At 37.3% G+C, this 25679-nt stretch overlaps 1 protein-coding gene across 1 annotated transcript in view; it reads left to right on the forward strand.

Annotated features, from left to right (window-relative positions):
- Positions 1-336: 336 nt before the first annotated feature.
- Positions 337-25679, forward strand: part of LOC106139753 (uncharacterized) — a 30179-nt gene continuing 4836 nt past the window's right edge. The window contains exons 1-9 of the mRNA XM_060948149.1: positions 337-1133; positions 9607-9716; positions 11159-11299; positions 19353-19858; positions 20320-20542; positions 21885-22494; positions 23263-23439; positions 23856-24018; positions 25041-25156. Of these exons, the coding sequence (XP_060804132.1) occupies positions 341-1133; positions 9607-9716; positions 11159-11299; positions 19353-19858; positions 20320-20542; positions 21885-22494; positions 23263-23439; positions 23856-24018; positions 25041-25156 (2839 nt within the window). The 5' untranslated portion in view covers positions 337-340. The remainder of the gene's footprint in view (positions 1134-9606; positions 9717-11158; positions 11300-19352; positions 19859-20319; positions 20543-21884; positions 22495-23262; positions 23440-23855; positions 24019-25040; positions 25157-25679) is intronic.

Consider the following 25679-nt stretch of genomic DNA (forward strand, 5'->3'; position numbering starts at 1 on the left):
GTAACACCTTCTTCTCTTTCTGTTACAGCACATCACAATATGTTAGATTTGAAATATCAATAGTTAATGTAATGTAGCCGTCACACTATTTTATTCATTCACTTAAATTTTATTTTAGATAGGACGTTCACTCTTTGAATTTTTTTCTATTTAGGATAAAATCATTTGCAACAACCATTCAATGTTCAAGTAAAGAGCTTTTAATTACACTGGTCGTGTACTTAAAATTAAAAAGTTAATGTCCCATCAACGGTGTCTGGTTAACACTTTTTAAATTGAAGAACGAAGTTACAGGTTTATAAATAAACGCAATCATTCTTAAAGTGGTTGTAACAATGTAATGGCAAGCAGGACTGTAAGAAAAGTGAAAAGAGGTAAAGTTAAAGAATCCACTATTACTGGCTCCTGTAATGAGCTTCCAGCAATCATCATCACCCAAGCAGAAGACATGAAAGTTAAGATATTAAAAAAATCTACTGCAAACAAAAATGTTTCTAGAGTTAACATCAATGAAATGAGTACTACAACACAAAATACAAAAGCCGGCGAAAACAAGATGGCCGAATTTAATGTCACACAACTAATAGCTGAACTATCAGAAAACTCAAGAGCATCTAAAGGTGAAATAGAGAATATACAGAGGAAATTATTTCAACAAGCAAACGCAATTTTGAAAGTCAACGCCTTTGCTAACTCTCAGACGACGGAACCACGCGTCGTTGATAGCACACGAAAATACAGTAATACGCCCCTGTACGGTAGAATACCAATGTTGAGAAATCATAACGCTGTACCGCAAGTAAATACTGTCATAGCAAATCAACAAGATCTCAACAAGTTAGATGTTTCGCGCCAAAACCTGCCTATTGCGAACATGGCCGTTGCGACGAAGGCCGTCGACGTGCGCCGAGCGGACAATCAACTTGGCGACACTCAACTAGTCCCCGAGAAGCTACAAGAAAATTCCTTGCTGTTCCCCGTGGATAATGCGGGCGCAATGATAAATAGCGACCAGGGAAATATGCAAAGGGTCGGCACATCGTCGGTGGACGCGGGAAGAGGTGTTTTTTTCTACGAAACGGGTTCTGCCGCGAGTCGCTTGCCTGCCAGTGCGCGCGCCGCTCCGCTAAGAGGTGAATGTCTTGTTCTGTTGTCAAATTCAAAATCATTCCTTTTTTGAACGCTACCAATTAGTGCGTTCTTACTGTGTGAAAATCTTTTTATTGTTACTGTCGCGTTCACATGTGATTTCGGTAGGTAGTCGGTTTAAGTTTTTGTTTAAAATTCTTAATATCGTTTTAATGTCTTAATACTTGTGTCGTGCGAATGGGCGAAAGTCGAAAGCTCGTGGATCTTAAGGTGCCGATGACTCGAGTATTGTGTCCATAACGGTTATTTCATCAAGTGGTTCATTGTGAATTGGATCCGGTCACACGTCCTTGCTCTATCTTCGTCCGCAGACTCTTTGTGAAGTTGGGTCGCGTGACAGAATGCAAAACTGAACTTTGGTAAGAGACCAAACTTGTTTCGGCTTTACTGTCTTTGAATTTTTATTGCTTATTACATAAGCGTATGCAAATAAACACAGCTATGAATCCTTGCTGTTAAAAGCAATACAGTTTTTTTCGGCCCTCATTAAAATATATGCATGTTTGTACGTAATGAACTGAGAAATTATGTGAAAGGTTTGGAAAACAGATAGTGTTATTTTCATATTTTGAATGGGAAATAATCTTGCAGTCCAAGATTTTGATTTCTTTTACTGCTTATGTTTATCTATAAATTTTTTACCATTTAAATAATACAATAGCCTTGTATTATTCTGATTCCTATGGATTTATACTTAATTAATTATTTAGTTCATGCTAGTTTAGTTGAAAACATGTTGCTTATAAACATTAAATGTTTCTTTAAGTGTATCTCAATCTAAATTTCACGCCAAGCCAACTAGATAAAACTCATCTATTCTACACTATAGGTGTATGTTTTTGGTTTTAGTCGCGTACAAAACGCTACCTTCATTGATTATCCGATCTGAAACTTGTTTCATTTGAGTACTTGTATATGGAGAATATTTTAATACCAGTTTGTTGACATTTAGACCGTTGATTTCGCAATTCCTCAACATGTGTTATCCATCAATGTCGTTCATGTCCACGACATGATTTATTTCATTCCATACTTTGATATTTGCATCCAAAGACGTTATTTCACTAATAGCAACTTTTTTACACCAACACATCTTACACAAATACACTTCAATCCTGGTTTTCATTGGAATTTTGGGAAAATCGGAAATCCTATCATAGTGCAACTCTAAACGACATAATAGAATCTAAGTACCTGTCAAATTTCAAATCTCTAGTCCCAGCGGTTTGGGCTGTACGATAACAAACCAGTTGATTAATATCTTCTCTTATAAGTATACGTACACATGGTCACGTCTATATTGCTTGCGGGCTAGACAGAGCCAACAATCTTGAAAAGACTGAATGGCCACGTTCAGCTATTTGGTTTAATGATAGATTTGAGATTCTAATAGTGACAGGTTGCTAGCCCATCGCCTAAAAAAGAATCCCAAGTTTGTAAGCCTATTCCTTAGTCGCCTTTTACGACATCCATGGGAAAGATATGGAGTGGTCCTATTCTTTTTTGTATTGGTGCCGGGAACCACACGTATATTTATAAAATTATATAGATTTGTTGTTGACGTCTAGACCACATCAGTTTTAGTTGACGTCTACATATTGTTGACGTCTAGAGCACATTCGTTTTTGAGGCTCATCATCGAGTCATTAGGTCAAAAATTGCCTTTGTCTGATTGTCTAAGGGTTTGCGAATTTTAACTCAACTTTATCAACATCCTGAATATCAATTTTATCGTCAAATCTTATATAATTTTACAGCTGCGTCCCTCCTTATTTATATACAATCATAGTTATGATATTGTCTTTAAAGTATATTTCAAAACTGGGTAAGTAACATTTCTGCTTGTCACCTAGCGGTGCGTATTACTTTTTCGATCATTGTGACTGTATTGGCCTTCATTAGTGTGTAACGATAAGGAGGTCAAAGTAATTACTACTTTTTTCTCTAATCATAAACCATTACTCGTAAAACTTACTAAGCAAATCTCTGCTTCTGTTGTAAGCATAACAATACATACATACATAAAATCACGTCTATATCCCTTGCGGGGTAGACAGAGCCAACAGTCTTAAAAAGACTGAAAGGCCACGTTCTGCTGTATGGCTAAATTGAGATTTCCAATTTTATAAGCCTATCCCCTAGTCGCCCGTTATGACATCCATTGGAAATATATGGAGTAGTTTACTATTATAAAGTGCCTGAAACTACACGGAACAAAAATAATAATATGTAATCTCACCAGCAAGACTTCAAACCAAGTAATACAATAGTTAAGTAAAAATAAAATATCAAAGGGAAGTGAACCCGGTACCTTAAAGACTTATTACTTATTTACTGAGCTATATAGACCTAGGTTCTTGAAAATCAACTTTCATAATTAATTTCATCGTTAAGCCATACAGTTGAACGTAGCCTTTCAGACTTTTCGAGACTGTTGGCTCTGTCTAACCTGTAAGGTATAAAGACAAGATTAAATTAAGGTTACTACCCAGGGCTTTGAAGGTTGCAACCAGGAATACATTTGGATGGATAGGATGTTGATTTTTAAACAAAAGCAAGCCCAAATTGATGCAAAACAGATGGTGTTCAAAAAAAAATGGGATCCGATGCACCTGCTGACTACGACCCTTCCCTTCTATCAAGATATATATGAAATTCTACCGTAAAACAAAGAGTTATGGTTTATTTTTAAAATCAAGTATATTTTTATAGAATGAGTCTTGTAAACTTGGGACTTAGAGCTACGGTCTAGCATACGTCAACTATATTTGAATCGTAATTCCATTATTTTAAAGTCATCTAGCTATACGTGGCCGTGTTTATGATTGTTGACTCTGTCTACCGCGTAAAGGATAAACACTTGATATGTCTGCACTATAGATAACAATAATTAATATTTTAATTTTTATCAGCCCCTTGGGTGTTTAAAATTTTTATTCAACAGTATTTTTTTGTAGTTAAGATAAATAATTTGGCCTTCCCTGGAACTTTTTGGGGCAATACCAAAATCACACAACATATAATCACGTCTTTACTCCCGGCGGGACAGACTGAGCCAGCAGTCATCAAAAAACTGAAAGTCTACGCACAGCTGCTCGGCTTATTGATAGAATTGAGATTCAAATAGTGACAGGTTGCTAGCCCATCGCCTAAAAGAGGAATCCCAAGTATACATATAAGCCTACCCCTAAATCACCTTTTACGACCTCCATGGGAAAGAGATGGAGTGGTCCTATTCTTTCCAAAATCACTTCTATTTATATAGCCTAAAACATTTATGGTGTATTTTTATAGAGTAAATCTGAAATCTTTTTAATTGAGACCATCATCTAGTTGCAATCTCACATCGATGTTGAACAATAGTCAATCAGCTATATAGAAAAATCTCCCATGCACTGTAAGAAAAAGTATTTCGTAAAATCATTATTTTATCCAAAGGTATCTGGTAACTCAGTTCTTTGTAACATCATTTGATTTCGAGACTTAATGATATCAAACAGTGTTATGAAATGACTAGATAAAATACATTTAAAACCACATAATTTAATGCTGATATAAATAAAAACAGAGAACTTTTCAAAGAATAAAATGAATGGAAAATTAAACACACAAAAATCTATTGCGCTGATGCCATTTTAAAAGGAAAGACGAAATAAGTTCGTATTTGACTTAAAATTTCTTTGAACATGTATATGATTACAAACCCGATTATTAAAAACATACAACACTTGTTTGAAATACATCAGATATGTTAGAATTAGCACTACATCAGACAAGGATAAAGTTTTGAAAAACTGACATGCAATGTATTATGAAACCAATACTTGACCCCTGAGCAACACCTATAGTAATGTTACTTTTAAATAATAATAAAATATGATCATTAATTTACAGGATCCATAATTACAAAGATAAAAAAATTAAACAAATCATTATTGCAACAATAATTGTTACATTAATAACTGATAATAAAGGAGTCAGACAGTTATAGTAAAACAAAAAAAAAGTAATAAATTTGTCAACTTGGGACTTAGAGCTATGGTCTAGCAGTCAGTCAACTATATTTGAATCGTAATTTCATTATTTTAAAGTCATCTAGCTATACGTGGCCGTGTTTTAAGTTTGTTGACTCTGTCTGCCCCGTAAGGGATATACTGTCTACATCAGACAAGGATAAAGTTTTGAAAAACTGACATGCAATGTATTATGAAACCAATAGTCGACCCCTGAGCAACACCAATAGTTATATTATTCTTAAAACCTTTTATTGCTTTCCATACATAAAATACCTACTATTGGAACCTAATAATGTGCCCAGATAAGATATTTTGTTTTTGAAACACATTCAAAAACTTTTGGGATGATGGTGTCTCAGTGACTGACAAAACACAGCCATGACTGAACTGAATAGGTAAAGAGGCTAGACTCCTTGTGAGAATTTTGTAAAATCTTATCTTAGCGAACGAGGAAGCTGGAATAATTAAACAAAAACTAGTACAGACTCCTCAAACCATCAATTAGAGCAAAATTAAAGGCAAGGTCTTGGCTTGCTGACTCTGTCAATGCACACCTTGAACTGCTCAGTCTCGTGATTTCAAATTTGGTCTAGGAGTCATAAGTGCAGATCCACATCAAAACCACATCCTTGTTCCGAGAAGCCATCTCGAGAGTGCAGATGACCTTGATGATGGCCAACCTTCGTTAGAAGACGACACCATAACAAGAAGTGAACCCCTAGACTATGTATAGCTGCTAGTCTACATTTCAAATCACTACAATGAAGTTGCATATTGATGTGTCAGTGAATTTGTCAGCCCATCTTTTATATAATAGAGAAGATCTATATCTCACTTCCAGATAATTCATCATTATGCAACCGGAACTAATAAAAGATAACGCGGATGCTACTATCGCTGCAATGAACGTTGCACAATTTGATTAGCATTCAGATTGATCGAGTTATCGGCAAATTGGTAGCATGCTTTTTTATTTGAGAAAATTTATGAGCGTTGGTGGTCGAATTGGTAAAGTCCGAGAAAGAGCGTAAGTAATGCGCGGTCTTGTACCAATGACTCTTTGCTGAGTTGTGTACATGTTATATGTTGTTCTAGTAAGTGTTTTTGGGTTCCAGTCCAGATCATAGTGTGATATTTTTAATTTATTTTATTTATTTTGGTAAGCAATCGAATACACACATAAAACTTAATCTAGGTTGACAACATAATGTTATTTCTAAAAGTGCAACCAACAACGCTATCCACAGATTACTGAAAAGAATTACGCATGTTGCTTATCAGTATGTTAAGTTTATATTAATTTGGACGATGTTATCAATTGTTACCTTCAGTCGGTACCTTAAGGAAATAAATAATCGATGTTCTCAGGGTGAGGGAAAACATCGCGATGAACCTTAAGCAACTAGATGTGAAACAATGAATCAATACGAATTATTAAGTGCACGAGGAGTTGAAAAATTTGAAAGTCACACAAAACAACTGCCTTCTGACCTCCTTGACCCTATAAAGTTGTTGTATTAGCAATTGCGCTAGTTAATCAACTCTCCTATTGTGAATTTAAAGTATGAAGTTTTAAAAGAGGTTACACAAGATGAATACAATGGGAAAAGCGTAATTTGACGTTATTTATTGCCACTTTCCGTGCTCGTAATTTTTCCTGGGACAAATGAATTGGTTCTCAACGTTTTGTTACCATTTTACGAGTATGTATGTATGTCTATACTTACAATATTGCTATCTTAAAAGTCTTATGAAGAGCATGCATGAAGAGAGTTATGAATGTGGATGTAGCGAAGGAAGTATGCAGAGATCGTGGCAAGTGAAAAGAGGTAGTCTCTGCCTACCCCTCCGGGAAAGAGGCGTGATTTTATGTATGTATGTAAAAGTCTAAGTTCTAAGTTAAAAACATCCAAGGCAGTTTGGTGTTAGGTTAACCTCAGAAATAGTTATATTTTGACTTGTTTCATCGTCTATATTTATTTTATAAACCATGTCTTACCCTGTCCCGTGTGGTTCCCGGCACCAATACAAAAAAGAATAGGACAACTCCATCTCTTTCCATAGACGTCGCAAAAGGCAACTAAGGGATAGGCTTATAAACTTGGAATTCTTCTTTTAGGCGACGGGTTTGCAACCTATCACTTGAAATTAATCTCAATTCTATCAGCAAGTCAAACAGCTGATCGTGGCCTATCAGTATTTTCAAGACTGTTAGCTCTGTCTACCCCGCAATGGGATATAGACGTGATTATGTGTGTGTGTGTGTATGTGTAACTAAATCACACGACGTCGTTCATTGCATCTCGCGTAGATACTCGACCCACATCCAAGTCTACTGGTGCATATCAGACAATGCAACGTCAGAATGCATAGCAAATAACGCATGCAACTGATGATGAAACGACTGATCATAAACATACATACATACATATAGTCACGTCTATATCCCTTGTGGGGTAGACAGAGCCAACATTCTTGAAAAGATTGACAGGCCTCATTCAGCTTTTTGGCTTAATGATAGAATTGAGATTCAAATAGTTACAGGTTGCCATAGCATCGCCTAAAAGAAGAATCTCAAGTTTATAAGCCTATCCCTTAGTCGCCTTTTACGACATCCATGGGAAAGAGAAGGAGTGGTCCTATTCCTTTTTTTTTATTGGTGCCGGAAACCAGACGAGATAAATAATGAATTGGTCATAAATAATGAACACAATACCACCAACCAACACATAAATAATTAACACAGCTTCTGTATTATATAATATTGTGACATGACACATTCATTACTATAAGTTATTCAATGAGATTACAAATGGGCTGTAACGCGGACAAATTGTGGAATTATTTAAATTTTCGGCTCATAACAGTCAATTTAAAATTGATTGGATTCAATATATCTTTATTTATATAATAAGTATAAGGTATTGGTTGCTGAGCTACTGAATTTTCTAGCGAATTTTAACCAAACCCAAATACCTAACCTACTGACCTAATAAATGCGAAAGTTTGTGAGTATATCAGGATGTCAGTATGGATGTTTGTTACTCCTTCACGTAAAAACTACTGAACCGGTATGTTGGTAGCTGAAGACCCAGAATAACATATAGGCCTCTAATTCCACAAATACTACTAAACAGTAACAGGGAGCTATTTTTTATTTCTTTATAAAACCTAATGATATAATTTAGCAAGAAAGTTGTTTTGTTGTGATGTACAGTAGGCCACAGAAGTATACCACCTACGATACGTGTAAGATACGAATGTGGTATACTTTCCAACGTAGCCCACTGTACGATCTTGGAGTAATCTTTTAGCTAATTGTCATTTTTCCGGAAATTCTTCTAAACACATACTAGGAAAGCTTATTATCTCCCATAGAAATAATTATTATAAATAAGTTGATAGTAATATATATCTAGTAATCTAAGAGACGGTATGTAGGTAGTTATTTTAGTTATTCAATCTTGAACCCTATTGAAATAGAATTAGGGATTTTTATATGGGAAAAAAATTCACAGGCATTACAGCGATCGTTCCCGTGGGAATTTCTAGAAAACATAATTGCGCATAGGTCAAGTAACATGCCGGATATTATAATTAAATAATATAACTAAATTAAAAGTATATAGTTAAGTTTATATAAGAGTTTATACTTCGCTTTGAGGTTATATTATATCACTCCTTGATTGGACATATCGCTCCTTGATTAGAAACGTCAAAGATAAAATTAAGGTGCGTTAACATGCGAGTTTAATATCTGTATTACTTACATACATGTATAAAGAAATAATAATATTATCATAGAAATACAAAAACCTTTCATGTACTGAAACAACTTAGTTTCAACCTAAAAAAAATGACAAAACAGTGGAATGCACATTTTACGACGCGTCACCTGCATGACATCTTGCGGTTTGCGGCGCATCCTGTGGGAGTGATGATGGCATTAAATGCAGTCTTTGGTAGTAATTTTGCGAAATAAAATAAATGGCAACACTTAAGTAGCGACACTAAAGGGAAATACAAAGTAAAGCGTTGAGACAGTAGACTGTTTTAACAGTTAATTTATTGAACACATAATTTTTATTCATATAATTAATAATTAATATATAAATACCGTGTGGTTCTAGGCACCAATACAAAATAGAATAGGACCACTCCATCGCTTTCCCATGGATGTCGTAAAAGGCGATTAAGGGATAGGCTTACAACTTGGGATTCTTTTTTAGGCGATGGGCTAGCAACCTATCACTATTTGAATATCAATTCTATCATTAAGCCAAATAGTGAACGTGGCCATTCAGTCTTTTCAAGACTGTTGACTCTGTCCACCCCGCAATGGATATAGACGTGACCATATGTATGTCTATATGTAATTAATTTTTCTCTTCTTTTTCTTTAACTAAAATTTGTATCTCAACCAAGTACACCATCGTTGCAGACTCATCAGATCCTGTCCCGCCGTACAGGATGCCGCCCGCGCCCGAGGCTTTGCCCGGAGCACCCGCGCCCACGTCAGCTGCCCTTCACACACACTCCGCTAAATTCCCGGTAAGTATTGTGACGTCGTGCTGCTGTGTCTCATCTGTCTTGCGCCCCTTTTTAGCGCCCCGGGACACTTTATAAGCGCCCAGGACTTTCGCCTTTGATCTTCTTTAGAATAAGTGAAAGCAGAGAGTGCAGTGAGTATGTTAGTTTATTTCATTTAGATAAAATCTTAGATACACATAAGACATGATACAGCAGATGACAGAAGAGAATAAGAAGTTGTTCTTAATTTTAATCTACTTGACACAATATACAATGGCCAGGGTGTTCGTTATTGATATCGAAACCATGAAGGTTTAACAGAATAGAATAGAATCACAAGTAATTGTCACTCATATTCTTAATGCATGGGGAGACTCACAGGATGCCATCGGAGTGTTCTGACCAAAGCATTTGATTGCGTAGATCATAGAACTCTTCTGCTCAAGCTCGCTCATTACGGGTTCGACATTACTGCCGTTGAACTAATTAAATCATATCTTAGTGATAGATTACAGACGGTAGATTTGAATAATACAAAATCGAAAGGAGTGAAGGTAAAAATAGGGGTGCCGCAGGTTCCATTTTGGGACCTTTTCTCTTTCTGGTATATATCAACGACATGCCTTGCATGATTGAAAAAGAGACTGGCATCGTGTTGTTTGCAGATGATACGTCACTAATTTTTAAGATGAACCGCCAATAGTTAATAGCCGTTAATAGCCAATAGTTGAACGTGGCCAATTGGTCTTTTCAAAACGGTTGGCTCTGTCTACCTCACAAGGGAAATAGAGGTGATTATATGTATGTATTTACGATCTAAGAGAGGATTTACCAAAATTAATAATGGTAGGATTTTTCGATGCGTGGAGGACCCCAGAAATATATATCTAGATGGAAGTACAAACTAGCTATGGTAATCATTCAGGTTTCCAATTAACCAGGCGTGTACGATAACTGTAATTATAAAGTCACTGTCGGATGCTACATTTCTAATTAAAGGACTGCCGGCTACACTAATTAAATCACAGACGCTGATCTTCATAGCTCTGTAAAAAAAATTAGGCACAGAATGTGTATCATGTGTGGTTTCTGGCACTATACAATAGAACCACTCCATGGATGTCGTGAAAAGTCACTAAGGGATAGACTTGGAATTACTCTTGCAGGCGATGGCCTAAAAAATTTCTGGCGCCATTGCTTAACGTTGCCTTTCAGTATCTTCAAGACTGTTGGCTCTGTCTACACTGTAGGGATATAGACGTAGACACACGACATAGGTAGATCATTTATTTCTTAGAAGTATCATAATACAAGGTGTCAAAAAAAGGAAGAAAGGTAGTATGCAGAGATCGTGGCAAGTGGAAAGATGTAGTCTCTGCTTACCCCTCCGGGAAAGAGGCGTGATTTTATGTATGTATGGATAGTGTATTTTATTAATTATCATTTATTTATTTCTGAACCAGATCGAACGCGAGGTGATTCTGTCATCAGGCGACAAGAACTCCAAAGCACCCATGCTTCAGGACGCCAGGAAGAGAGGCAGGCTGGGAGCTGTGGCTCCTGACACTCCCCCCAAGGCTTTAGCGGCCTGGACGCGTGGCGATGTGAGTAGACTATTTAGGTCTTTATTCGCGTAGGGCTTCTAAAACTACGTCTGTGCTTCGGATGGTTGCAATTTACAACGTTCACAGTTTTTTTTGTGCTCAGACAATAATTTGTAATTAGAGATTATTCTTATAGAACTAAAATTTAGCTTTTGAGCTTGACGCAGAAACCACCCTTAAGATAAAAAAAAATAACATTCGACTTAAAATAGTATGAAATAATTTAATATAATCCCGTATTGTTACGTCTATATCGTTTGCGGGATAGACAGGGCCAACAGTCAGTCCAAAAGACTGACAAGTCACGTTCAGCTATTGGCCTTGATGATAGAAATGAGATTCAAATAGTGACAGGTTGCTAGCCCATCGCCTAAAAGAAGAATCTCAAGTTTATAAGCTCATCCCTTAGTCGCCTTTTACGACAACTTTGAAGAAGAGATGGAGTGGTCCTATTCTTTTTCTATTGGTACCGGGAACAACACAGCACTAAATAAGAAAATAGCTCTTAAATAAGAAAAATGCAAGCGATTCCCACGTAATCAAAATCAAATGCAAAAAAACTAGTACATAATATGAATCTTGCGCAAGTATACAAGTGCATAGCGGCAAATCCAATATGGTTCAGTAGGTAAACTGCAATAACGGACGGCTAGTTCATTTTATAGCGAGTAATAAGAGACCTCGATAACTGTGCATGGTACGCTTCAAAACTTTACTATTTAGCCTCTAAACATAGTGATAAGCGGTAGCGGGAACTTGGATATGTTTGTTAGATATGACGTGTGCCGTGTGGTTCCCGGTACCAAATAAAAAGAAAAGTATAGGACCAGGATCCTTCTCTTTTTTGCCTGGATGTCGAGGAAATAAAATGAAAGGAATAGTACCACTCCTTATCTTTCAAATGGGTGTCGTGATAGGCGACTAAGGGATAGGCTGATAATATAATATAATAACTTGGGATGCTTCTTTTTGGCGGTGGATTAGAAGACCTAATGCAATGAAAATTAAATATTTTGAAATCATGAGAAATGTACTTTCTCTGATTGGCCTGGGTCTTGGATGTTTATCTATACATATAAGTATTTATAATAAAATTAAGCATCGTTGAGTTAGTACCTCTAGACTCGAATATACTTCGAGGCTAATTCGATCTGTGTAATTTGTCCCTTATATATTTATTTATTTATAATTTGAAATTTTATATTTAGGTAGGACGGATTTTATTTTAAATTCAATTACTTTTTACCTCACATTACCTATTAGTTGCTACCCTGTTACGATGCTATTATTTAACCGACTACAATAAAAAGCGAAGGTACGTCAATTATATCGCATTTGGTGCTTTCTTTTCTTGTATGCCTCAAGTAAATGTGTTGAGAGACATTATTAGGTTTCTTAGGACAACGACAATATTTATCGCATTAGTTTTACACTAGCAATCCAGCAAGTAGTCTGAGGATATCGAGCTTAACTTGTTGGGCGTTAAAGTAGACCAAAGGAGAGGGTCGAGGGCGCGCGCGCTCGCTTTTATACGGTCCCCGGATGACGAAGTGGGCAAACATACATACATACATATGGTCACGTCCCTTGCGGGGTAAACTGAGCCAACAGTCTTGAAAAGACTGAACGGCCACGTTCAGCTATTTGGCTTAATGATAGAATTGAGATTCAAATAGTGACAGGTTGCTAGCCCATCGCCTAAAAAAGAATCCAAAGTTTGTAAGCCTATCCCTTAGTCGCCTTTTACGACATCCATGGGAAAGAGATGGGGTGGTCCTATTCTTTTTTGTATTGGTGCCGGGAACCGCACGGCACGACGAAGTGGACAAAGCCTTCCAATGAACATTTTCTCCTTGATAGCAGACTTTCCTTGACCCCAAGGTCAAGGACCTCGTCATGGCCGACGGCCCTTACGACAGGAAGGCGTCACACATCGCCTGGTGGGTACCAGACGTGATTGTTATAAGTAAGGTGTTTTGATAGCATTTCATTTGGTGTTAGACTGATTTGAGTTTGGTGATTATTTTTTGAGCGTTGCTCATGCGTTCTGCACTGAAAAATTAAGATCCATCCTACTAATATTATAAATTCGAAAGTTTGTATGTCAGGATGTCAGTATGGATGTTTGTTACTCTTTCACGCAAAAACTACTGAACCGATTACGATGAAATTTGGTATGTAGGCTGAAGACACAGAATAACATGTAGGCTACTTTTTATCCCGGAGTTCCCGCAGGAATGATTCTACGCGGACGAAGTCGCAGGCAGCCTCTAGTGTTTCTTAAATAAGATTAGATAGCTTTCTGCCGTGTAGTTTCTGGCACTTTGAATAGAACCACTCGAGAGAGAGATATCTCTCATGGATGTCGTAAATAACGACTAAGAGATAGGCTTATAAACTTGGGATTCCTCTTGTAGGCGAAGGGCTTGGGTGGGGAATTGAGATTCAAGTAGTGACAGGTTGCTAACCTGTCACTATTTGAATCTCAATTCCGTCATAAAAACATACAGTTAAAAGTGTTTCAGTCATTTTAAGACTGTTGGCTAGACCCCGTAAGGGATATATTGCAAAGTACCAATTCCCTTTGCAAAAAAAAAATTGACAGGAAAATTATAAAATTCCTTGTTTTTCGATGAATAAAAAAATTATATAACATTCTTTCCCGGTCAAACGCCCACTTGTTTGCAAACAAAATGCAATCTTATCTGTAATGTAATACGGTAGATGATTCATGTCCTGACTCCGAAGTAATAAATGGAATTAGTTTGATGACGTCATATCGCGGAATAGGTTTGCTATTTTCGTCATTCTTCATGAAGACTCGTTAGCTCAGTAGGTAAGAGCGCCGATATACAAATTAGCTTGACCATCGGAGGGCGGAGGTTCAAATCCTTCACGAGTCATCAATTTATTGTTTAATTTTGTTATTGTTTTGGTTCTTTCTTGAACGATGATAGAATAGACAGGATGTTACTAAAATTGCCGTTAAATATGACGTGTGCCGTGTGGTTCCCGGCACCAATACAAAAAAGAACAGCACCACTCTTACCCATGGATGTCATTTAAGGCACTTAGTGAAGGCGAATCATGTCTAAATCCCCCGCGGGGCAGACAGAACCAACAGTCATCAGAAGACTGGAAGTGACAGATTTCTAGTCCATCTAATAAAAGAGGAATCCTAAGTATATATCCCTATCCCTTAGTCACCTTTTACGATTCATGAAGAGATGGAGTGGTCCTGTTCTTTTTCTATTGGTGCCGGGAACTGTTGTTTGTTCTATATTGTTGTTGTGATACTTCTAGCATTAAGTCCGCCTATTGTGCTAGATATGACAGTTATTAATTGATATTAAAAAATCCCAATCCCATAATACATACATACATATGGTCACGTCTATATCCCTTGCGGGGTAGACAGAGCCAACAGTCTTGAAAAGACTGAATGGCCACGTTTAGCTATTTGGCTTAACGATAGAATAATATTTATAAAAAAATTGAATTTTTAAAAGTGATCGTACGATAACGTACCATCCATTTTCCGTACTTTCAGCCCGCTTTAGTCAATAATCTTTGCAATAATTTCGATCCTTTCTTATTTGTAAAATAATTTCGATAGATGCTCCTTTCTTATTTGTAATGTAGTTCACTTCGCATACACATCAGACGCAAAGGTGACCAGTGTGAGGCATCTTCACTGAGGGAGTCTCCTTTCTATACATACGTCACATGGAACTGCTATTGATTTTACGGAAAAACATTGCGAACGCATCACAACTTGGATGTCTTCCAAAATGACGCAATATTCCCAAATTTGATGTAGACTTTTGTTATTTTGCAGCAAGACTCGTTAGCTCAGTAGGTGAGAGCGCCGATATAAAATCTTGCTTGACCATCGGAGGGCGGAGGTTCAAATCCTTCACGAGTCATCGTTTTTTTATGTTTCCTGTGACCTCGTGAGACCGGAAAAGGTGATCCTTTGGCTGTGTGAGTCTGTGAAGCAGTGGTCTGGTTCAAATCCCGCCTTAGACAAATAGCATGTTTTTTATGTAGGGTACTAGAGGCAGCCTGCGACTTCGTCCGCGTGGAATCAATGCCGCGGGAACTCCGGGATAAAAAGTAGCCTATATGTTATTCTTGGTCTTCAGCTACTTACATACCAAATTTCATCGTAATCGCTTCAATAGTTTTTTGCGTGAAAGAGTAACAAACATCCATACTGACATCCTGACATGCCTTCTCACAAACTTTCGCATTTATAATATTAGAGTAGGATATTCTTGAAAATTGTATTAAATTTCATTCAGCAGATTTTACGTCTTGCCTTAATACTTGTTTTAAATCTTTTATTGGTTTGTTGTTTTGGCCCTAAACGAAATCTCAGGTGTAGGTACCTAGAAAATTTAAAAATCGATTCATCAATATCCATACTTTTGTACCAATATTATGAAGAGAAAATATATTATTTTGTTTGTCACGAATGTACTCAAATATTGATCAGACGAAAACAGATCTACCCATGACTTACTGCGGGATAGACAGGGCCAACAGTCCAGAAAATACTGAAAGGTCACGTTCAGCTGTTTGGCTTAATGATAAAATTGAGATTCAAATAGTGACAGGTTGCTAATCATCGTCTAAAAAAATCCCAAGTTTATAAGTCTATACCTAAGTCGCCTTTTTCCGTCATCCAGTGGAAAGAGATGGAATGGTTAAAATAAAATATCGAAGTTACCTAAAAAGCCTGAAGTCATCACTCCATCATAGCTCATTTAATGTCCTTTTGTTTTACGTCATAGGCCGGTTGTAGCCCATTTGTGTCGTGATAAAAATTCAAAGGGCACCTTCTAGGCGGTTGTCTTATACCAGGAATCCAACGGTGTTGTGGTTAAAAGTGCGGTTTTGTTAGGACGAACAAATAATAATTAAAAGAATCTGTGCCATGTGTGGTTCCACGCACTTTAGAATAGGATAACTCCATATCTTTCCATAGATGTCGTAAAAGGCGACTAAGGGAAAGACTAATAAACTTGGGATGGGCTAGCAACCTGTCACTATTTGAATCTCGATTCCATAATTTTGCCATATACATAGTTGAAAGTGATGTCCTGGCAAAAGGTCAACTCAAAAATAACCTTTACCGATGACCTTCCATGTCAGAGTCATGAATGCGGAGAGAAAAATGTATGAAGGGATCGCGGCAAGTAATCATAATCTTAATTTGAATCATAAAAAATATAGTGAAATAGAAAGATATAGTGTACGCCTAGTAGTTCGTGTTATGTGATTTCTGCTTGAAAAACATTTGTCTTTGTATAATATTATCATCTGTGTACCTACATGCAACCTTTTTCCATTTCACTGTGATTTCTTACACCGAATATTCCCGATCCCGTTTCTTTTATTTCAGCTCTTAGCTGAGCTTACATACCATCTGTAGTGGCTGTTCAGCCTTCATGAACAAACAGACTCAAATTCAAATTCAAATTTTTTATTCATTATTATAGGATACTTTATAATGCTTAATAATTGTCAAAACGTATGGTTTAACAACATTGGTTGACGTCAAATAAATTACTTAAAACTAAGTATACCTACTGCCGCTTCCAAGGCGTCAGTGCAGAAGAAGCGGTAACAAACTGCACTGTAGAATTTTCTTCAACAATGTCAACTTCACAATATCAATTAAACTTAGAACTTGACTTAACATTTTAAGTGACCAAAACTGACAGACTAATGAAAAAAAGGACAATCGAAACGAAAACAAGACGACAATAGGACAACGTTCACCATCTTTGATTAATTCGATATCATATTGTGATTTGTACCTGTATATCTAATCCGAAACGAGTGTACCATTACACGGCGAAAGCTGAGCATCTCTCAAATTGATGTGTCCAATCCTATGACAGCAAGACACGCGCTGAGACAGTCGGGGTCAAAAGTGGATAGTAAAAACTTGGTTGCATCGCCAGTGAACCTTCCGTGCTTGGCTTAAATGTTGGAGATCTTTAAGATAACACCAAACATACACGGTTACGTATAAATAATGCTATCTCTTTCCCGGGCGGAGTCAAAGACATCATTTCGCTTGCTTCTGTCCCTGCACACTTCTTTTACTGCATCCACATTCATCAACCTTTTCATGCAGACTTTGCAGACTGGTATGTCGTTGATTTGGTATTTATTAGAGATGGCATCGTCTAGCCATCTGGTCCGCTTTGGAGATGGTAAGCACAAACCGAAGTGACTGGCGTGCATTGGTGGACGCCTTCGTCCTGCAATGGATTTGGTAAAATAAGTATTTCGTTGATTATTACAATCATATTCTATGAGGTTTAATTAAAAAAAACGGATTTCATACGTATTGGATGTTAAATACTTATCGATCTCACTTTTCTTGGTAATTGTACACACCGATGTTAAACTGTGTGATTACTTCATGTAATAATCGTTGCATGATTTGATGGCATACAAATAGGATATGATGAAAGCTAGACTTGCATAATTCTACAAATCTGTGCAAATGTGATCCCATCAAAAAAAAAGTGTATAACTATCTCTCCATATCGGTTGGATTCCCTGAAAAGGTTGCAGAGGTCAGAATTGGGTCGCTTCGTGTAAGACTACTTATCTACTCATAATTCGGTAACAGAAAAAACCATAAATTTAATTTTACACGGGCGGAGTTTCAGACTTAATGTAGTATCATAATACTTAATTATAATAATTCACCTGAGACCTATCTAAACAATAGAAAATTAATATTCGTCGTAGCGGCGCCGCACCGCGTCGTGTTCGGCTCACATGCGCAGGCGCATCCGGTCGAACGCTACGCGCGAAGCCTCAGGCGCTCGCTAGTCTATTAATAGAAGGCTGTCATATGGACGCGTTTAGTGTTGTGGTGGTATTTATGTGGATTTCAGTGTTTTGTGATTAAAACATGGTGGAATTCGCTCTGGAGAATGTTTGTTTCTTTTCTGTTTATTTATTTTAAATTTATACAGATTTTAAGTTACTCGTTTCATTTTACGTGTATTATTTTGGAAGTCTGCTTGCTCAGTGGTTGTATTGGGTTACAATGTCCCAGGTTCGATCTCCGGTTATATGACATGATGAACAGCCGAAATATAGGCAGTTTATCTTTAAAACTAAAATGTTTTAAAAAATTTATAATATCGTAAAAGTGAAGGACTCATATCTATGTATACCTGTCCATTTAAAATCCTAAACAAATAGACCTATTTTGAAGTGTCAATTTTTTTAAAGCTTTTATATCACCCTTTTGATAGTAGACCCCGGGTACTACTTTTTAAAGTTTAACCGAAAACACACGAATAAATTGATAACACATTAAAAATAACCGTTATTCTGTCTCTATGATTAAAGTAGTTTAGTAATCTAATTAATTAAATTAATTATGAACTTCAAATTCATTTTAACAACACTTACTATCTGCCAGAGATAAGAAACACCACAAAAGCGCACCAATTTTAGTTCCCAAGCAAATTAAAAACTTCTAAATAGAGACGATATAAGCTGAAAGCAACAATAACGTTTCACATAAGATATCTAGCGAGTAAAATTTACAGCTACCCAGCAAAGTAGTTGAAATTCCAACATACGCTATTGTTTCTCCAGTTCTCAGACATACAATACTGAGTTTAAATTGGACGAGCTTGTTTGGCAAGTCAAATGGCGAGTAATGACAGCTTCTTTGGGGTATTGAAGCATAGTATCATCAAAGACCCCATTCAGCATTATCTCAATCTTACGAAGTCCATTCCTGGACCTTGCGTCTATCATAAGACGTCTGTTGTAGATTCCACTAGCTTTCACACCGCAAAGTTGCATTCTAAATTTTAAAAATTTAAATCCAATCATAGCTTGGCAAGGCACGTAATTTTATGGAATACTGTTTGGAATTAGGTCTATCAATGAATAAATTAGTAAGATATAATTCTATTGTGAAAAATATGTTACCTACATGAACTCGATCAATGCAAACTTGGTTAAACATTTCTCCTGTTATTGAACATTCTATGTATCTTTACAGAACCAAGCCGGCACATCAGGCGACTTCAGACAATACCACGAGAACTACAGCTATGCCCTTCACCAGAACCAAAATCAAGGAGCCATATCAAGGACCCCACAATACGATTCACCAAAACCACCTATCCCAGCCAAAAATTACGTTACAAAAGACAGTCCAAACAATTCACAACAAATCACAGTGACCGTTGAAACTGGTAAAGATAACACGAGAGATGCTCCTAAAAGTAATAAATCTGTCAGTAAGACTTATCATACACTAAAAGACATGATCTCCAATAGGTTTAAGAGTAAAGATAGTAATGACAATGAGAAGACTGAAGAAGCAGGACTAAATAATAGTGAAGAAAGGAAAAGGCCGGAACCTGAGCAAACTCCGCCGAGGGAGGTAGGGAGGAAAGTAGAACAAGGAATTTACGGCAGACCAATGCAGCAGGCAAGACCAGAAATGAAGTACGGCCATGCCGTGGCTAACAATATGGCGTATCCAAGTCCGTCGCCGCATCGGTAAGTTTATTAATCACAGACATAGAAATATATTGAATCTTTTCAAGTGACATTGATTTTATTTGATGATTCTTATTACATAAGTATAGTGAAATTCTCCGAGGATAGATTATAACCATTATTATTATTATAAGTACCCGAAACGGCCGAGCTTGCATGAAGAGAGTTATGAATGTGGATGAACCGAAGGAAGTATGCAGAGATCGTGGCAAGTGGAAAGAGGTAGTCTCTGCCTAGCCCTCCGGGAAAGAGGCGTGATTTTATGTATGTATGGATTATAACCTGTAGTAGACTTTTAGATAAGAATAAAGATTTAGAAGAAAACCATTTATGATCGAAAAAGGAAGAGAACAGCCAGTATTTATATACTATTGATAAAATTTTCATTGTACTTCACTTCTATCAGTGATTCTTGATTTAGCATTTTTATATCTGCTAAAGCATTACCTACATATTTGCAGACAATTAATGCAGCAGCAGATAGTTCAACAGCATATGATGTTGAATCAAGCCAGATCTCAAGAAATGCTGGCATCCCCCCATCGCCAACCTCTGGCTTTGGGGGCTGATGCCCTGTATCAGCAATATGGACCTCCAGGAAGAAGGAGTGCCGTCTACCAAAGAGACATTGATGTTAGGTCGATGGCTAACTTTACTTCTCTGAAGACTGGGCCACAAAGTCAGGTAAATAATTATCGTAGCTATATAGTTTGATGTGATATACTTTTTTGATTTTACTTTATTGAGTTACTTTTCCTAAGTTTATAAGCCTATCCCTTAGTCGCATTTTACGACATCCATAAGAAAGAGATGGAGTAGTCCTATTCTTTTTTCAATTGGTGCCAGGAACCACACGGCAATAGCAGAACGTGGCCTTTCAGTATTTACAAGACTGTCACCTCTGTCTACTCCCGCAAGGGAAATAGACGTGATTATACGTATGTATGACTAACTTTTCAACGTAACAACCATTATAAAAATCAGTACCATATTATTACAACAGTCTTACTTGGACAGCCACTAAATCCAAACTCGCATCTTACTGAGAATTTTGATCTCATAAACAATGCTAATAATATTCGAGCTGTTACTACCAAAAATTGCTGCAACGATTGTCTGCTTGGTTTTCTTGCGACCCCATATTCTGTTCCCACTGAGAATGCAACACAAAGCACAATAGAACAACAATTAAACGCGGCTTCTCACGGGCAACGCAATTATATTAACAAGTGCTTTGCGTCGCAGAACCATTTTTCATGGAAACCTTTTTTACGTCTGAACAAGAAAAATGTTTATAGGATCATTGTTAATCATTGTTTACCCGATCGTGGGGCACACGTCAATCAGTGCTTCTTATTGAAGTATCCCAAACATATTCACATGAATCTATTGCCGCTTCTTTCTAACTTTCTCTTTCAAATTAATATGCGTAAAGCTATTGCTTTTGAGATTCATTTTCTACTATTAGTGGTCTCTAATAAGTCCGATACAATGAGATTTCACAAAACTGTATCTTGAAGAAAGTATCAGTTTCAACTTTCTACGATAGAAACAAAAAGCCATCCATACATATAATCACGTCTATGTCCCTTGCAGGGTAGACAGAGCCAACAGTCTTAAAAATACTTTTAGCCCACGTTCAGCTGTTTGGCTTAATGATAGAATTGAGATCCAAATAGAAGCCTGCCGCTTAAAAGAAGAATCCCAAGTTTATAAGCCTATCCCTTAGTCGCCTTTTACGACATCCATGGGAGAAGGGATGGAGTGGTCCTATTCTTTTGCCTATTGGTGCCGGGAACCACACGGCACCAAAAACCATAACGAGATTAATTCTATACTGTTACTTCACTAATTACAAATATCCGTTTGTTCAATAATTTATTGCTAAATTATCCAAATAACATATTAATACATCAATTAAAACATGATAGTATTTCGTCTTATTCTTCGAATCAAGATAACCAACATTTACAACATCCGCTATTTGATTGGGTTACCTTAAAATTTATCTCATGGTACTTCACAGTTCGATAACTCGCATTCAAGACCGGATCTTCGAAGTCCACAACAGTTAGAACGAGAAATAATTAGGCAGAGAGGTTTTGTTGAAGGAAGACGAGCGGCGTCACATCCTCACCTCTTGGACGAACCACAACATAGACCTGAAATAGTTTCCCCGCCAGTACATGACAGATCTAGAAGGAATTCTCATGGCAATCTTCTCGACGGAGTGGCCAATGATTCGCCAAGAAATGTTTGTGATGAACGCGAATCAGACGACGGAGGATTCAGATCACGACTCGCAGCCCAAGGTAGATCTAGTTTCGAAGGGAGAATAAGAACGAGCGGCAGATCTAATGAATCGCAAAGACATGAGAGGGTTCAAGAATACAGAAGAACACCGGACATACATAAAGAAAGAAGGACTCCAGATTCAATAGCACAAAAACAGAAAGAAGATACAAGTCATGGCGAGAGGAATGATGAGAGTGCCAGCCAGAAGTCTGCAGATAGTGTGTATACAAGTAAACCTGAGTCATATAATCCTCAACCATCGTCTTCTAGACAGACTCCCAGTAGGATAGAAGATTTGAAGGCGCACGGGAAGAAAGGTGCTGGATCAGGTGCTAGTTCAGGTAAATAACATACATATATATAATCACGTCTATATCCCTTGCGGGGTAGACAGAGCCAACAGTCTTGAAAGGACTAAAAGGCCACATTCAGCTATTTGGTCTTAAAATAGAATTGAGATTCAAATAGTGACAGGTTGCTAGCCAATTCCAAGTTTATAAGCCTATCCCTTAATCGCCTTTGTCGACATCCATGGGAAAGAGATGGAATGGTCCTAAAGGAGCGGCAAGCATAGGCATAGCGGCAAGTGGTGGCAGTAAAGGTAAATAATTACTTTGTTATTAGTTTGAGTGTCTGAACTTCATTCCACTTAATCACTTTAATAATGGTCAGGTACTTAGGTCTACATGGTCATAGTTAGTTTTGGTCCTGGACCAGGTAGGTCCTACCTCCTGAATGAAAAACGAAGATGAAGCTTATGAAAGACCAATGACCAAATTTTTGACTTACTTTTACAATAAATATTTTCTCTGAAAATATGCTTCTTTACAATGTACCGTAGGCTGTGGGCTTTGGTTTTACCAAATTATTCGTATTTTTAAAAATATTATTAGGTACCTATATAAAATATGTTTATTTTTTAAATACACCATAGATAAAGCAGAAAGATTGACACGCACAATCTCACGAAGATTAATTAAATAATATGCTGTGATGACAAATATGAAGTGATATGAAGTGTCCTATAAAAAGGGAAAAAAAATTAAAAATTTGAATTTCTTCGTTTTTTTTTTATAAGTAAGGCTAACTAGTGAATCCAAAATCATCAGATTACGACAAGAACGGCGGTCAATCTTCCAACGTGGACTCGGGGCGGGGCAGCGTGGCCTACTCAAGTGGGCGAAGACCTGAAGCCAGTCTCCATGACACGTCAGCTGATTCTGATGCTGTGGGCTCTTCCAGGGTCAACCCTCAACCTGGGACTAGTCAGCAACCGGCAGGACAGAGTAAGTTACGACCTTTATCGTAATAAGGTGATCATCTGCGATTCATCATTTTTTCGGTCATTTTTTAACTAACACACTTACATTACCTAAGTCACGTCTATATCCTTTGCCGTCTGTATACTGAGTTAACAGTTTCGAAATACTGAAAATCACGTTCAGCTGTATGTTATTATCACTTCAAAAATAACAACAATGTGGTAAAACTAATGATACTCTTTCGGAAAAGGAGATTTTATGTAAACAATAATCTCAATTCCATCATTAAGAAATCCAGCTGAATGTTATCTTTCAGACTTTTCGAAACTCTTAGCTCTGTAGGGGATTCCGTAAGGGCTAGTTAATACCTGTGCATGAAGAATACCCCATTAATTCCTATTTCTTTTTTATAAATTAAAACCAAACCCTACATCTTCCAGGTGGTGAAAACGAATGGGCAGATCTAGTAGAATGCGAACTCAGACAAATCCTGGAGCCGAAACTAGCTGGCTTACGGCTGGAGACTTCAGGCAGCTCCGAGAGTTCAGTGACCCCACCGCTGCCACCACTTTCTCCGTCATCCGATATGCATAAAAGAAACAGGTAATTTTTTAAAATTATCTTCTGCATTAAATTACTTTTACATACATAGTAATCACGTCTTTATCCCTTCTGGAGTAGGCAGAGTCGAAAAGACTGAAATGCCACGTTCAGCTGTATGGCTTAATGATGTTATTAAGATTGAAACAGTGACAGGTTGCATGTCAATTGCCTGAGAAATAATCTCAAATTTTTAGCCTTTCCTTTGATATACTTTTACAATCTGAACAGGAAGAAAAGCAATTAGTACACGCTATGTTTTTCCATCGCTACCAGGCCAGTATGAAAGCTTCGTACAAACAAATTCCATACAACAAACTCCATACAAACAAACTCCATACAAATAAACTCCTTACAAACTCCATAAAAACAAACTCCATATAAACAAACTCCATACAAACTCAGCAATTGGCTGAGATGTGGTAATCTGGTAATAATAGTTAATTTCCGAGTGGTCGCTCTTGCGTAACGCTCTTGTCTAGATAATGAACTTGCGTTACTTAATTACATCACTTTATTAAATGCAGCTAGATTAATGTAACAGTGTCATTACCCTAGTTATGTATTATGAATGTGGCGACATCTCTACGCCGACAAGTCAAAACAGCCAATCACGCGACGCTATCAGCCAATAACGGCGAAGAGTCTAAATCGCGCATGCAAAGATTTCACGGAATGCCTGGCGGTATATAAGGTGCAATGTTTTGAGTGCTAGTCTTCAACTTAAACAGAAATAATAGATATCTCAGCTAATGCCAATAGAAAAAAGAATAGTACCGTTCCTTCTCTTTCTCATGGATGTCGCAAAAGGCCGCTATGGGATAGGCTTATAAACTTGGGATTCTACTTTTAAGCTTAGTACTTTACTTTTGGCTGAACGTGGCCTATCAGTCTATTCAAGACTGTTGGCTCTGTCTACCCCGCAAGAGATATAGACGTGGCTATTTGTATGTATATTCTACTTTTAGGCGTCCCAAACATGTTTGAATATGTTTGTTTCTTAATCACAACCTTTTGTATTACAGTCTTCCAGGACGATCGTCAGAGTACCCAGAAGAACGTAGGAGAGGTCGCGACTCCCCTCGGTGGCATTCTCACAAGAAACATTCGTCCAAACGCGACCACCATTATAAGAAACATTGTAAGTATTTCTTTTAGTGTCCGAAAAAAAAAATATACTAATCCTATCCATACATATACACGTATATTAAAAAAATTGATATCACTAATTACGAGACAAGACCATGTTCTTAGAGCCTTTCAACCTTGGAATTCAACTTTTAGGCGATGCGCTAGTAACTATTTAAATCTCAATTCTATCATTAAGCCTAAGAACATGACAGGCCTGTCAGTGTTTCAAGACTGCTGGCTCTGTCTACCCCGCAAGGGATATAGACGTGATTATATGAATGAATGAATGAACTTGATACGTTTAGTATTCTAAGACACATTTTAGGTTAGCATTCAAACAAACATGGCCGTCTATCCACGCAAAACCAAAAGATTACGCCAAAAAGTCCTCGAGTGGAGACCACGTACAGGAAAGCGTAGCGATGATCTGATGATGAAATGATGCAAGTCGCCTTCCACCGAGGTGGATATAATTGAAGAGGCCTATATTCATCAGTGGACATCCTACTGCTGATACAATGATGATGACATAA

This window comes from Amyelois transitella, chromosome 15, assembly GCF_032362555.1.
Source record: "Amyelois transitella isolate CPQ chromosome 15, ilAmyTran1.1, whole genome shotgun sequence".
Taxonomy (NCBI): domain Eukaryota; kingdom Metazoa; phylum Arthropoda; class Insecta; order Lepidoptera; family Pyralidae; genus Amyelois; species Amyelois transitella.